General features: G+C 37.3%; 1 protein-coding gene across 1 annotated transcript in view; it reads left to right on the forward strand.

The window, feature by feature from the left end:
• PKP2 (plakophilin 2) overlaps positions 1-16,870 on the forward strand; it is a 91,133-nt gene that overhangs the window by 37,244 nt on the left and 37,019 nt on the right. Inside the window, exon 5 of the mRNA XM_065939384.1 lies at positions 8,370-8,577. Coding sequence (XP_065795456.1) covers positions 8,370-8,577 — 208 coding nt within the window. The remainder of the gene's footprint in view (positions 1-8,369; positions 8,578-16,870) is intronic.

Here is a 16,870-nt window from a genome sequence, read left to right on the forward strand (position 1 = left end):
AACTTCATTTTTGCTTTCATTTTGCTTTATTAGCAACAAAGCTCCTAAAAACAGAACTTGAAACTTGTTATTCTACTGTCCTGCCACTTGCATTGTTTCAAACAAGAAATGTCCTGTCCTCCTAATTGTTCCATTATACTTAATGTGTCTCTCCCTACCTACTCAAGTTGCTTTTTTTTTTCTCAAGTTGCTTTTAAGATTTTATCTTTCTAGTTGCTGTGGACAGTTTGATCACAATGTACCTTGGTGCAGTTTTCCATAGGTTTTTTATGCTTAGGAGTTCATTAAACTTCTCAAAATTGTGGGTTTCTACTTTTCATCAAATTTTGAAATTTTATTTAAGAAATCTTCTGTCCTGCCTTTGGGAACTGCCATTACATATATATTAGGCTGCTTGAAGTTGTACCACAGATCATGTGTACTCTGTTTTTCTTTTTTAGTTGTTTTTCCTGTATGTTTCTTTTTGGGTAAGTTCAGTTTCTGTGCTTTAAATTTACTGATTTTTTTCTTCTGCATTGTTGAATATGCCATTATTCTCATTCAGTGTATTTTTTATTTTGTAAATTATAGTTTTCGTGTCTAGAAGTTAAATTTTAGTCTTTTTTTATATCTTCTGTGTCCATACTTAACATGTTTCTGAACATATGCAAGACTGTTAAAATAGCTATTTGACTCACCTTGTCTTTCTGGCTGGCTGGTGAGAATAGGCACTGTTCACAGGCCTTTGTGAGCCTGAGGAGCAGTAACTTTATTTAGGCAGTTACTTCCTTGGCCTCAGGCAATTTCCTCACAAAGATAAAACTGGTTAATACTCTACTGAATACTAATTGGGGGCCCTCTGCAGATCTCAGGAGTTCTCCTGTGCAGTACTTTTCTTACTTGTACTCTTTCTTCCTTGTTCTTGGATTCTTCACTCTTTCTTCTCAGCTCTGCTTGTTGAATTCCACTTAAGATTTCCCTCACAACACCACAGCCTGGGGTCTCTCTCAAGACTGTGATCTGAGGCAGCAGTAGGGCTCTCCTTCTTGTTCTCCATCTCTTAGGGATCACTGTCTATCTTTGCCTCATGTCCAGCTATTGAAACAATTAGATATTTTGTCTGGTTTTTAAAATCATTTAAGTGGTAGGTAAATCCAGTCTTCATTACTAGTAAGTCATTTTTAATTTTGATAAATAACTTGCTATAAATCTTCCCCTAAATTATACAAATTTACCCTCCCACCAACATGGTGTCAAAGTGCCTATTTACATGCACCATTATCACAAGATATTCTTCTTCTTCGTTCATTTTTGCTAATCTGGTAAGCAGAAAGAAAGGTATTACTTTATATTAGAATTTTCCTCTTTTTGAAATCAAGACTTAATAACTGATCTGGTTATCAGAATTACAGAGAAAATCTTTTAAAAAATTATAAACACACAGAGTTTGTCATTGTTTTTCATATATAAACTATGCCCATTATGTTTCACTTGCCATTATTTAGATTTTTGGGAGTAAAATGAGAACCTAATGGCCCTAATTCATTGGAGTTCATATCCTTCTAGATTCTTATATTTTTACCTAGCCTTTTAGGTTAATTTCTTCCAATTACAAATCTTTTCAAAGCTCTTCACCTTTATCTAGTCTTTCTGAAGCATTCAAATTAGCTTTCAGACAGACAGCTTTTTCAGAATAGGTAAATAAATTACATATTTACAGTTACAAGTACAGTTGGCATAAATGCATTGGGTAACAAACCTAATTTGCTCTTGGTAAAACAGAATAAATAAGAGTCCAAAGGCCAACATATACTATCCTGTCAGCTTTGACAGTACTCGAAATCTGGATTTCACAGAGTAGAAAGAGCATGGATTAATCCTACAGATTGAGTAGTAAGTCAGAGTTTCCACTGGTTTTTTTTTCCCCACTTGCATTCATTCATTAACTATTCATGAAGATGAGCACCTTTTTATGTTTTTTGACTTCGTATTTATTCATTGTCATTGTTTAACTCATTTGTTATTTTTCTAAGACATTTGCCTGCTTCTTACTGAGTTGTTAGAGTTCTTTATTATGTACATTAGCCCATCGCTACATATGTGACAATGTTGTTTCCTAACTTCTCTTATATCTTTCATTATGCATGATTTTAAATTCTTATGAAGTAAATTTGTCAGTATTTTTCTTCATGATATCTATTATGTATTGTTTCAAAAGATCTATTCCATCTATTTTTGCTTTTAAAAGTTACATAAGTCTTGGGTATTTCTCACTTACCCTTTATCTATGTTTATTCCATGGAAAAATTAAGGATTAAAAAAAAATAGTATATTTAGTAATATCTAATATATTTAGTAATAAACCTTCTTTATACACAAATCTTTTTTTATTCCCAGTTTTTAAAACTGAGCACTTTTATACATGCTTTCATTTTATAATGTGGGATTACATGAAATATTCTCTTGTTACCCAAGTTGGGCTAGATTTCCACTCTTAAATTACTAATTTGACTATAAATATAACTCTGCTTACATGTAGGATTAAACCTGTGCTTTCCTTCCTAGCTCTTATTCAGTGTGATAAAGCTAAGACAAAGACTGGTTTTGAGAAAATGAAACACGAAAACTATATGAAACCTAAACACATACATGCTTGATAGGAAATCTAAGAATTGTGACAATATAACCCAAGGGCATTCACAAAATCCCATTAATATTAAGAATGATGGTATAGTTTTTTTAATGTATTTACTAAAAACAGCAACAATTTGGATATAAAGGTCAATATTTGAAATAAAAAACTTTTAAGACCACTGGCAACTTTTCAGTTATTATTTTAGATAAGATTCAGCATTTAACACCATCAATTCCTCATTCCTTTTTGAAACTTTCTTTTTTTGGCCCAGAGTCTTCTGGCTCTTTTTCCATCTCTCTGGCTTCTTCAGGTTTCTTCTGTTTAAAAAAAAATTATCCTCAACCTGTACCTTAAATGTTTATGTTTCTTAGATGCTTTCCTGGGACTTTTCTTATATGACACCATCTCCTGACCCACCTTATCTACTCCTCTGACTTCCGCTAATGTGATCTCAGTGCTAACGACTCACAGCATCTCCAGACCATGTCTTTCCCTGGGTCCCAAACCCCATGTCTGTTTATCTCCTCGGCATCCTGCTGTACTCAATACCAGCTCATCTAAAAATGAACACAGCTTCTTTGCTGCATTTTCTCAAGTATCCAGTCCTCCTTCTAAACTTGTTCTTTCTGCTGAGTTGGGAGGTTCAAGCATTGACTCTCAAAAGTAGCCAGGGGCTGAGTGTGAGTCCCAGTACCCTAATCACCTATACTTTACCACTCTCAACCTCAGCTTTCCTACCTTTAAACTGAAAATAATAGTCCTACTACTGAGTTGTTGTGAGAATGCAGTTAGATAATCATACAACACTTGCCCTGAAATAATAGCTATCTCCTCTCTGAGTGGTCATTCACTCAGGTAGTTTGATACCAAAATGTGGACAGACTTTAAGCTTCTTTTTTCCTTACCTCTCATACTCATGCAGTCTTCAGGTCCTGTTAATGCTGCTCTTACACGTGTCCGGACTCTACCTACACTTTCTCTTCCTACTCAGTGCCACCATGCTCATCCCTGTCACCATCATCTTTGTTAATACAGCTCCTAATTAACCTCTCTGTGTCCATTCTTATCCACACCTAAGCCCACTCTCTTCATAGCATCCAGGAGACCTTTCCAATATCTGTCCTGCTTGCCTACAGTATAAAGAACAAATCCTGTAATTTATTCTGTAAGACCCTTCTTAGGCTGGTTTTATTTCCATGCCTACTTCAAATCTCATCACTGAAGCAGTGACTGCCATAACTGTTTTGCAAAATCTTTTTAAGTTTATTATAAAAAATTTGAGAAATTAAAAAAGAAAAAATGCTTTAGAAGGAAATTAAGAAAGAAAAAAGCCCAGAGTCCATCTATTATTATTTTGGTTTTACTCTCTAATTTTTTAATGTTTGCATGTACATAGATGTCATCAAATTGAATATGTAGCTTTATTTATGAGGACTTTTTGTTTTGTTTTTAAAAAGCATGCATAAATATATGCTTGCTGTTCAAAAACAATACAAAGTAGCAATCCCCATTCATACATTATAATCCCACCATTTCTCCCAAACTCCCTAGTCACATTCCCTTCCTTGTATCTGTGAGCAGAAATGCATAGATATTCAGCTTTTTTCAGTAACATTGCATGAATCATTTTCTTATAACATTAAAGATACTTTTTAAACAGAATTCCCTAGTGGTCCAGTAGTTTGGATGCCATGCTTCCACTGCAGGGACATGGGTTCGATTACTAGCTGGGGAACTAAGATGTCACATGCCATTGCATGGCACAATATATATTTTTTATTGGTGGCATAGTAATCATAATAGTAGTAACTACTATATGTTGAGAACTACTGTGGGCGTAGCACACAATTGCTCATCTTATATAATCCCATTGAACTGATGAGGGAACTATATGACCAATAAAATCCCTGTCAGTTCAGGCATTGCTCTGCCTCTTCTGTGGATTCCTCAGTCTATGAATATGTGACAGTTAACCATTAACCTGCCTTCCCCATCATTGGACATTTATGGTTTCTTATTTTTTAGTATTATAAATAATGTAGTTACTATTGTCATGTTAATCTGTGTCTGCATTTCAAATTATTTCCTAATGAAGTTTACTAAAAGGGAGTATGTTTGAAGTTTTTAACACATATTGACAATTGCCTTCCTTAAAGGTTATACCAGTTTACAAGGAGTGATTAATTGTAATGAGAGGAAAAGAAAGAGTAACACTTTGCAGAGGGAGGTAACATTTGAGCTGGTTATGCAAGATGAGTGGGACTTTGCCAACAGAAAGGCAGAATGGCAGAGCATTCCAGACAGGAAAAGAATTGAGAGTGAAGGCACTAGGGCATGAGGGAGCCCTTGTGCCAAGATATTTGATCTGTTCCCTCTTACTTATTTGCTATCAAGAAACCCTCATCATTTAATTCTTTAAGAGTTTTCAGGGAAGAGAATTGGAATAATGAAGGAGAAAGTTAAAATTCTTGTGTGCGATTCTGTCCTTTCATATATTTAGAAACCATTTCAAATGAAGTTTTTTTGAAGTTCTGATATGTTCATGTAATTCTGATTTTTTCCTTTCCCCAAAGGATTTTCCCCCCCTGAGGATTCAGGGTAAAGTAAACATATACGACTTCTCTGGTCCTGCCTGTTTCCCTGAATTCAAAGGGGCAAGAACAGTGCATTTAACATTGGACCTAATGTATATAGGGCTTCCCAGGTGGCTCAGCAGTAAAGAATTCACCTACCAAGCAGGAGTCATGGGTTCAGTTCCTGGGTTGGGAAGATCCCCTGGAGAAGGAAATGGCAACCCACTCCAGTATTCTTGCCTATATATCCCATGGACAGAGGAGCCTGGTGGGCTGCAGTTCATGGGGTCACAAAGAATCAAACACAACTTAGCAACTAAACAACAACAACAAATGTGTATAGGAGTCATTACCAGCTGTCCAAGTTATAGGCAATACACAGAATATCATCAACTTCTTGCACTTGATATGATTTATATTCATTTAATTGATAAAATGGGTAAAAATAGCTAAAATCTATTTTTAAATGTGAGGTAGGTGTCAAACACTAGGGAGGCACATTCTCCAGTGAGCAAAGCTGTAGCTGGATTTCAGCATTTATCCGAGTATGGTGTGTCTGAAGTTTCTTCTTTCTAGACTGGAGCAAGTGCTGAAAGCCAAGGGGATAAAGGTGACAGGGTAATGGAATGGGTCAGAGGGCTGTTAGCAGAAGCCAGCCATTCATGCCACCTGGACAAGGCAGTGGAGGTTTCCACTAGCCACTTCTGACCCATGCTGTCATCACAGGTAGAAATGAAATTTGGCCAGTAAGCCATTTCACATCATAGTTTGAAGAAGGCAACTTGTAAGTTATAAATTAAGAAATGAAATATTTCCATAGTCAATCTACCGTTTAAGGAGCTTATAGGATAGGGATTCAGCCATCATAAAACCTAACTATTGACAGAATTAGGGAAACACAAGAGTTATCGGCTGTTTTCAAGTAAGTTTTACCTTTCTGTTTTTGAAACAGATGATCAAATAGATGATCTGCTGGACCAGATGTAATTGATAGCTATCATTAGCATTTTCTTACGAACACATTAGAATGATTTTAGACATAGCCCAACAAAATTGCTGTAGCCAGTCTCCCATTGTCTGTTCCCTCTGAAGGGAGTCAAAAGTGGAAGTGTTCTTCTTTATTGCCTTAAAGGGACCCAAAGAGTACTTTGCTCTTAAGGTTCTTGCAAGCTATTGCTTAGATAATGTATGTATTAATATATAAAATTTTTAATACTATGCCAATACCTCCTAATGATAGAAGTAGGAGGAAGAGTTGTTATTTTTATTTTATTATTATTGTGGTTATTATTTTTCCTAGATTATCTTATAGCCTTGACTTTTATTCCTGACTTGCTAATCTCTCCCCAGTCCTGACAAAGGAAGATGTAAGACTGGAAGACAGTGTCTTAAATTCCATTTATCTGCCTATCAGATACATAGAAAATGTGAAATGCACCACTGAGCCAAGTGTGTAGCTCTCTCCTGTTTGGAAACTGTTGTGCAGTTAGGACATCATTCATAAAGTGATAAACTTTATCCTAAGGGGAAATATATTCACAGCAACTTAATTCCTATAAATTTCTGCATTAAGACAGTACAAGTGACTGAGATCCTTACCAAAAGGTCTTACCGACTAAAAAGTTTTAATCAGATGCTAGTGGAAGCCTCTGAGAAAGCAAGCCCTCAGTCTGTAACTTAACATTTCTCTTCAGCAATACTGCATCCACCTCCTGATTTCTTTCAACATTTGCAGCCTAAAACACAAAGTCACCTTGTTCACACTGTCATTATTTGGCCTCTTCTTAAACAGCCTTAGGTTTCAGAATCAAAGCCACCTTTTTTTTTCTTCCTAGTTCTTACCCTCAGGTTCCTTCTCCAATAGCATGCCCTTTCTTACATATTTGTATAGAAGAAATATTTTTTAAGTAGCATATTGAAAATTATAAAGCTATGTTATTTACTTAAAATGCTTGCATAACTTATTTAAATGTTTTTAAATAGCAAAAACAATTGATTATAAAAATAGCTTGCATTCTTCTAATTATAAAATAAATGTCATGGGAATGTAATGTACAGCATGATGACAATAGAAAGTTGCTAAGAAAATAGATCTTAAGAGTTCTTATCACAAGAAAAAAAATTTGTAACTATGTGTGGTGAAAGTGAAAGTTGCTCAGTTGTGTCTGTCTCTTTGCAACCCCATGGACTGTGTAGCCTGCCAGGCTTCTCTGTCCATGGAATTCTCCAGGCCAGAATACTGGAGTTCCCTTCTCCAGGAGATCTTCCCAACCCAGGAACTGAACCCAGGTCTTCCACATTGCAGGTGGATTCTTTCACAATTGAGCCATCAGGGAAGCCCAATTATCTGTGGTGGTAATAGACTTATTAAATACAGATACTGAATCACTATGTTCTACACCTGAAACTAACATAAATGTTATGTCATTTATATCTCAAAAAAAAAAAAAAAAACCAACTTGCATTTAGGGTTGGTTTTGCATTGCTACTACAATTGCCATGGTAAATGAAAAATGAATTTTTATTTCTACTACTAATGGAGGTGATTTCTATTGTGTATATTGACTATAGCTCTGTCCTGGAAAACAAATTCATGTAATACGGTATTCTTCCATAAAACTTTCTCTATTTCTTGGATTCCTAGTTCTCTTCATCTTTATTGTGATTAAGGCTTTTCTGTCCCCTTAATTGGGCTTCCCAGGTGACTCAGTGGTAAAGAATCTGCATACAATACAGGAGGCTCAGGTTCAGTCCCTGGGTCAGGAAGATCCCCTGGAGAAGGAAATGGCAACCCACTCTAGTATTCTTGCCTAGAAAATCCCTTGGACAGAGGACCCTGATGGGCTATAGTCCCATGGGGTCCCAAAAGAGTCAGACATGACTGACTAAACAGCCACAACATGCACTTAATTACCATTTATTCACCCTTTGTCATGTAACTTTGTCCTTCAATTTTTTCATAGGTTTCGATCTTAACTGCAGATTTATCCTGAGCCCTTGATGAGAGTTACTGCCTTAGAGCTGGGGTGTTGTACACTGGAGTGTCAGGTTGCACCACACCTTAATTGGTGGGAGCTATCAGCAAATTCAGTGAACTTCATTTGTTCATTCATATTACATTGACTATCTTTACTATCAAATAAAAATTAATAAGTATCTGAAATATGCATCTACTTCCCCAGGTTTATCAGCTTCGTGGCATCCCCAAGCTTCTACAGCTCCTAAAAGTTCAGAATGAAGATATCCAGCGAGCTGTGTGTGGGGCCTTGAGAAACTTGGTGTTTGAAGATAATGACAATAAATTGGAGGTAGCTGAACTCAGTGGGGTGCCTCGGCTGCTCCAGGTGTTAAAGCACACCAGAGACTTGGAGACTAAGAAGCAAATAACAGGTAACGCTCACTGACTATTAACAGGGCTAGCACGGTGCGCCCCAGCCAGCTGTGTTAATGTCATCTGTTTCTGAAGTTTCCTGAAACAGATGACGGATGTGCTCATTGTTATCTGTGAAATGCTTTCAAGGAACATTATTACTGCTGGCTTAGACCCCAGATTCAAGTCCAGTTTGAATTCCTTTTTTTTCTAAAGGGGAAATTTTTCTGAAGCTTTTGGTTAATATTTTTAATTAAATATTCTGTGCACCTTTCATCACCTGGACCCCTGTCAATACCAGCTTCCTAACTTCCCTGTCCCTTGACCTCCTAAAAAGAAAACATGACTAGATAGGTTCTTCAGTTCTCCATTTCATATTTCTATTCAAATACTGATTTGGAAAAATAAATATCTCTTTTCTGTGTGTGGATTGGAAAACTAAAATAATCAGAAGTAAGTAATGCTTTTAATAATTCTTGAAGCATGGAGAAAGAAGGCTTAATTTCATTTAAAGGAATAGTGCATATGATAGAAAATAACTCATTGAGAATGATTCATCAGCTCTCTGCTGAAACTCCCTGAATACATTTCAAAGAATGTAAGAAACCATTACTGAGTATAATCATCAGTAGTATTATCTTGGGGAAACTTTTACGTATCTTCAGTGTCCTAGGTAGTAGAAATTTTTAATTTATTCTCACAAAAACCTTAGGTTTTGAGATATTTTGAGGTATTGGGTACTAAATCTCAGTTCTACAGATGAGAAAGTTAAGTCCAAAGAAGTTAACCCTTTTTAATATATAAAAGTTATTCTTAGTGATAATAGTTGACAGTGTTCATACTTATTTGAAAGAGTTGCTCCATAAATATTGTTTAAATTGAACTGAATGTCTGTTGCACTTCTGCTATCTTTTATTATACAACAGTTGTCTTTTTTCCTATAAAAATGTTTTCATTATATCTTCTCTACCCATTTGCATCTCAAAATATCACATTTTTCTATCTTGATATAATTTAATTTTGTAAAACTACAGAAGTTTTGTAATTGTATAAAACTATATGAAGAGTTGCAGCATACTACCCTCCTGCTAGCATGCTGTCGTGTCCTATGAGAGATTTCCTTTCATATCCATAACTTATATTAAAGTACCTCAGAAATTAAGAGTAATCTCACTTATTCATTCATTCATTCAGCCAACATTTAGCGAGCAGCCTTCCAGTGTCAAGTAAGGCACATCACAGACTAGAGAGGTTGTGAATTTAATTTTCCATCTACTAAAGCATGAACAATTATACAATGGTTAGCCTTAAAAAAAAAAACAAAAACCAACCCTCACATTTAGAACTCAACATTTTCTTCATTAAACTACAGTAGTGAACACAAAAGAGAACTAGATACACACACAGTCAGAAAGGACTTCATGAAGGAGACATGTTTCATTGTGGACCTTAAAAGAGGTGTAGACTTTGGACTAGTGTTTTGAAGGAGAATGAAAGTTATTCCCAGCATAGTGAAAGTCACTAGTAGAACAAAGAAACTGCTGTTCATCTAGAGTAATCTTCAGTAATAAAGTGATCAAGGTTAGGGTGCATGATAGCCAGAAAACTTAGGAGGGTGTGTGGGTGTTTGTAAAGGAAATAATCTGTTTGTGGACTTCCTCTTCTTCTGTGTAGGAAGAAGGAAACAGAACAGAGAATATTCTGTGGTATTGATACCATAGAAATCATTCAGTCTTTAGATAATCTACAGAGCTGATAAATGGAATTTGTGCAATTCCTAGAGTTTCTAATGTAAGCCAAACATCACTACCAGAAAGTGCTCATTATATATTCATTTAACTGAGTTGATACTTGAATGTCTGATACAAATCCTACTAAACAACAGGCTTCGCTGGTGGCTCAGTTGGTAAAGAATCTGCCTGCAATGCAGGAGACCTGGGTTCAGACCCTGAGTCAGGAAGATCCCCTGGAGAAGGGAATGGCAACCCACTCCAGTGTTCTTTCCTGGAGAATTCCATGGACAGAGAAGCCTGATGAGATACTCTCCATGGGGTCCCAAAGAGTCGGACACGACTGAGCGACTCACACTACTAAATAACTTCCTTTAGCTCTATTAATAGAAGTGCTAAATAAGTGCTTTGTGAACCTCAAAAATAAATTGTTAACTTAGTTTAGACATGTTTATTTCTTTGTTTAGAAACATAAAGTGAGTAGCCATATATATGAATCTTTTCTTGTCTGTTTGTAAACATCTTTTTTTTTTAATTGAGCCTCTATTATGTGCTCAGTCATGTCTGACTGTTTGCGATCCCATGGACTGTAGCTCAGCAGATTCCTCTGTTCATAGAGTTCTCCAGGCAAGAATATTGGAGTGGGTAGCCATTTTGTTTGTCGAGGGAATCATTCCCAAACCAGGGATCAAACCCGAGTCTCCAGCGTTACAGGCAGATTACTTAACATCTATGCCCAGTCATAAGCTTGAACTTTCCATTTTTTACCTCTGTTCTTCCTGACAGCTCCATAAAGTATGGTATTATTGACTGTTTACATATGACCAGTGTAAGACTCGGGGGGTTACATGAATTGCCCAATGTTGCACAGCTAGCAAAACAACAAAGCCCAGATGTGAGTCCAGTATTACCTGAGTGTTTTGCTGTATCAAAGTCTCCAAAGTTGCTCCCTTTAGCAGCAACTGACTATCTCCTGGAGTTTGCTCAAAATCGTTTCCATTGAGTCAGTGATGCCATCCAACCATCTCATCCTCTGTTGCCCCCTTTTTCTCTGGCCTTCAATTTTTCTCAGCATCAGAATCTTTTCCAATGAGTCAGCTCTTCACATCAGGTACTGGAGCTTCAGTTTCAACATCAGTTCTTCCAGTGAATATTCAGGGTTGATTTCCTTTAGGATTGATTGGTTTCATCTCCTTGCTGTCCAAGGGACTATCAAGAGTCTTCTCCAGTCCTACAGGTAGAAAGCATCAATTCTTCAGCATGCAGCCTTCTTTATGGTCCAATTCTTACATCCCTACATGACTACTGGAAGAACCATAGCTTTGACTATATGGACTTCTGTCAGCAAAGTGATGTCTCTGCTTTTCAATATGCTGTCTAGGTTTATCACAACTTTTCTTCCAAGGAGCGAGTGTCTTTTAATTTCATGGCTGCAGTCACAGTCCGCAGTGATTTTGGAGCCCGTGAAAATAAGTCTGTCACTGTTTCCTGTTTTTCCCCATCTATTTGCCATGAATTGATGGGATCAGATGCCATGATGTTAGTTTTCTGAATGTTGAGTTTTAAGCCAGTTTTTTCACTCTCTTTCACCTTCATCAAGAGGCCCTTTAGTTACTCTTCACGTTCTACCATTAGGGTGGTGTCATCTGCATATCTGAGGTTATTGATATTTTCCCCAGCAGTCTTGATTCCAGCTTGTTATTCATCCAGCCTGACATTTTGCATGATGTGCTCTGCATAGAATTTAAATAAGCAGGGTGACCATATACAGCCTTGAAGTACTCCTTTCCCAATTTGGAACCAGTCCGTTATTCCATGTTCAGTTCTAACTGTTGCTTCTTGACCTGCATACAGGTTTCTCAGGAAGCAGGTAAGTAGTCTGGTATTGCCATCTCTTGAAGAATTTTCCACAGTTTGTTGTGATCCACATAGTCAGAGGCTTTGGTGTAGTCAATGAAGCAGAAGTAGTTTTTTTTCTGGAATTCTCACTTTTTCTGTGATCCAGCAGATGTTGGCAATTTGATCTCTGGTTCCTCTGCCTTTTCTAAATCCAGCTTGAACATCTGGAAATTCTCAGTTCACGTACTGTTAAAGTCTAGCTTAAAGGATTTGGAGCATTACCTTACTAGCATGTGAAATAAATGCAGTTGTACAGTAATTTGAACATTCTTTGGCATTGCCCTTCTTTGGGATAGGAATGAAAACTGTCCTGTGACCACTGCTGAGTTTTCCAAATGTGCTGGCATGTTGAGGGCAGCACTTTAACAGCATCATCATTTAGGATTAGAAATAGTTTAGTTAATACTCCATCACCTCCATAGTAGCTTTGTTGGTAGCGATGCTTCCTAAGGCCTACTTGACTTCACACTCCAGGATGTCTGACTCTAGGTGAGATGATCACACCATCGTGGTTATCCGGGTCTTTAACACCTTTTTTGTACCGTTCTGTGTATTCTTGCCACCTCTTCTTAATATCTTCTTCTTTAGTTAGGTTCTTAATTTTTCTGTTCTTTCTTGTGCCTGTCTTTGCATGAAATGTTCCCTTGGTATCTGATTTTCTTGAAGAGATCTCTAGTCTTTCCCATTCTATTGTTTTCCTCTCTTTGCATTGTCTACTTAAGAAGGCTTTCTTATCTCTCCTTGCTATTCTTCGGAACTCTGCATTCAGGGGGGTATATCGTTCCCTTCCTCTCTTGCCTTTCACTTCTCTTCTTTTCTCAGCTTTTTGTAAATCCTCCTCAGACAGCCATTTTGCCTTCTTGAATTTCTTTTTCTTGAGATTTATTTTCAAATAAATGACCTTTGTTATAATATGATATTCCTGATAAATTTTACAAAAGTTACGTTAAAGAAGGAATGATCCATGTAAGGGAAATTACAGAAGCACACTCCTCCTGTTTTATGATCATTTTGAAATATAAGTTTAAAAAGAATCACTTCTCCTCCTGCTGCTCCTTGAAGATTTAATCATAAAATTTACAAGTTTTGCTATTAATATTATACAGATTTGGTTAACTATATTTCTGGTCCTAAGGGCAATATTAATAAAACTGGGGTTTAATATCTATTAGATCCCTTTATTCAGTAACTATATTTTGTAAATATCAGTTGGCAATAAGTTTCTCAATAATACAGTTATCATTCTTTCACTTAAAATTGCCAGTTATTCAAATTATACCCCTTACCAGAATCCTGTTCCTTTCTTTTTGGCTAGAAAGAGAGTTTAGTGACAGAAAATTACAGACAGTACACCTACAATAAAGATCTGTAATAATAGAAATTAAAGCATTATGAATAAACTGACCAGAAGTTAAAGCAAATGAAAATCTAAACCCAAAATATAATGCAGTATCAGGGAATACAGAATGTAATCATTGAAAGGGACATCTATTCAGGGTCATCTAAACCATTAATTTCTCAATGCCAAAAATGTGAATCATTTTTAAAATGTAAATTCCTGGAATCCATCCTGAGAGTCAGGCTTAGTAAATTTTTTTTAGGAGTATGCCTAAAAAAATTGCGGGTGTGGCCCAAGAGTTCAGTTCAGTCACTCAGTCATGTCCGACTCTTTGCAACCCCATGAATCGCAGCACACCAGGCCTCCCTGTCCATCACCAACTCCCAGAGTTTATTCAAACTCATGTCCATCGAGTTGGTGATGCCATCCAGCCATCTCATCCTCTGTTGTCCCCTTCCCCTCCTGCCCCCAATCCCTCCCAACATCAGGATCTTTTCCAATGAGTCAACTTTTTGCATAAGGTGGCCAAAGTATTGGAGTTTCAGCTTCAGCATCAGTCCTTCCAACAGTACGTGATTCTGATTTGCCACTGGGCTCATTTGAAAACTGCTAGTCTCTTCTAATACTCTAGTTTTGAGATAAAGCACCTTTTTCATGTTTTCATAAAAGATGAGCTCATTTTTGTTGGCTCCAGTGATAATGCTGGATCTTACAAGATCTTTTTGTTTTCTTCAGTGTTCTTTTAGAAGTTTATGCTTTCACTGAGCCAAAATCTCCTTCCTCAGAATTTCCACTCATTGCTCTGGTTTTGCCACCTGTAGCTACAGAAAATGATATGTAGTTGTTAAATAATGCATTTTTTTTAGTTACTAGAGAGCCTGCATTCTTATGTGTATTAGACACTTTTCACTTTGGGTTGGGCTTCCCTTGTGGCTCAGCTGGTAAAGAATTCACCTGCAATGCAGGAGACCTGGATTCGATCCCTGGGTTGGGAAGATCCCCTGGGGAAGAGAAAGACTATTCACTCCAGTATTCTGGCCTGGAGAATTTCATGGACTGTACAGTCCATGGGGTTGCAAAGAGTCAGACACGACTGACTCTTTGAGTTAATTTTTCTACTAATAATTTAATTTTTAAAGATTATAGAACTTTGTATATTAATGGTATTTAACCTTTGTCCTGTATTGTCATATACCTTTTCCCAATTGGTAATTGGTCATTTACTGATTTTGTATGAATGTGTGTGATGGTGTGTGTAAGGATGTACAATCCTGAATCTCTGGTGAACATTTAAGCTCTTTCCTAGCTTTGTATCATACAGAAATTTGGCAAGCATGACATTTCTGTACAATATCTTACATTAAAAATTCAAAAACTATACTGAAACTCCACAAACCATATACTTCTGTAGTAATAATATAGCATGCCAAACTACAAAGGACATTGACTGTTGGGAGAAAATTCCATTCCCTTTGTTCAAATTAATCCTCTCTGGTTTTCATTGTAAGGTGTACTTTTCCTTTGAGTGCTCTGTGTGGTCCTTTTTAAAGAGAGGAAATGCCATTATGCTTCACATTTTAAGCTTCTGGCAGGCAGAGACTGTTAATTTGTTTGCTTATTTAGAACAGGAAGCTTTTATTTTCCTCTTCTCTCTTTTCTCTTCAGCTTTCTTTTGTAGCTTAGTAACTAAAACTCAACCTCAGACCTGCCATTCAGTTGTTTTCAGCCACCTTAGGAGTTTTCTGGAATTTTATTCTGTCTCTCCCCTTCTAGGACCTCTTAATATGAGGTGTAACCAATGAAGTCATTGTGTTGCAAAGCCTGTGGCTGAGTGACACTGCTAACCCCAAACGCCTGTTTGATCAGGAAAAGACCTCATCAGCCAGAATTCTAGTCCTCATGAAACACTATACCCTGCATTGCCTTGTCTAATGGAAGCTAGGTGTAAGCTGTGGTGGATATTTGGTGAGTTAAAAAATTAGTTACTTGTACACAGCTAAAGTAAACTGTTTAAGCCCCAAAAGACTACATCAGGCCTAGAATGCTCTAATTGAAGGACCAGATACAAGTATGGTTGATTAACTACTCAGCTTTAATCACAGACTAGTATTTCTGTCATTAATATCAGGGGAGGTAATATCACCACATAATTTAGCTGAGACCACCATGTTTGCTTTATTCATAAAGCAGACTCTGTTCTTCACGCAGACGAAGCAATAAATTTAAGAAGTAAGAATTACTGATTGGGCGGTGGGGCATAAATAGGAAGAAAATTCTCTCTCTTGGATGACAGTGAGTTATGGTAATTTACTGAAGAATGAGTGATGGCACAGGAAGTTGACACCTGCTGGGTCACTGGACCAGCGAGCAGTAGGGATATAGTCCTTCCACTCAATCAGAGGTATTTGAGCACCAAATTTGTGAGAAAAACAAATCCTAAATGTAAACATATGCAACTTTGTATTCTCTCTCAATACCCAGCTTCAGTCCCTGTGGATGCCCTGGGAAGTACAGTGTTCTGTTATCTTAATTTCTCCCTGAGTTGGCTGATACGGCCTTTCTTTTTAATTGGGGGTGGAGGGGATTCAAGAGGATGGGAAAGTTAAGTGAGTAAATGTGGTACCAGTCTTAGACTGATTCTTAGCCACTGCAAGTTGGCAAGTAGAGTAAATACTCATCTCTTCTCTGCCAAACTGTAAGATGAGGTAGCGCTAACATCGGAGAAGGAAATGGCAACCCACTCCGGTATTCTTGCCTAGAGAATCCCGTGGACAGGGGAGCCTGGTGGGCTGCTGTCCACGGGGTCACACAGAGTCGGACATGACTGAAGCGACTTAGCATGCATGCATGCGTTGGAGAAGGAAATGGCAACCCACTCCAGTATTCTTGCCTAGTGAATCCCAGGGACAGAAGAGCCTGGTGGGCTGCCGTCTATGGCATCACAAAGAGTTGGACACAACTGAAGCGACTTAGCAGCAGCGGCAGGGCTAGCATAAATTCTGGGAGGACATAAAGTCTACCATTGGGTAGGAGTTAATATTCTTTGGTGATATTGATCAGCCTACTCTTGACAGGCATAGGCAAAGGCTTTCTACAGGCTTTTCCTGCTGTTATTGGAAAGCAAATGTCAGGTGGGTAGTAGGGAAGCAGGAGTCAGGCAGAGATATTCTTAGATATGTATCTAAGGGAGAGAAATATGAGCCTTAAAATGTTGAACTCTTAATTACAGTAGGATCATTTCAAGCTTTCCTGTTGATGAGCCCAAAATTTATTATCCTAATGAGGTCAGCTTTGTGGTAGGATCTTTTAAGAGAATAGTAGTAAGAATTTTTGGCATTCATTTAT

The sequence above is a fragment of the Muntiacus reevesi genome, chromosome 1 (assembly GCF_963930625.1).
Source record: "Muntiacus reevesi chromosome 1, mMunRee1.1, whole genome shotgun sequence".
Lineage (NCBI taxonomy): Eukaryota > Metazoa > Chordata > Mammalia > Artiodactyla > Cervidae > Muntiacus > Muntiacus reevesi.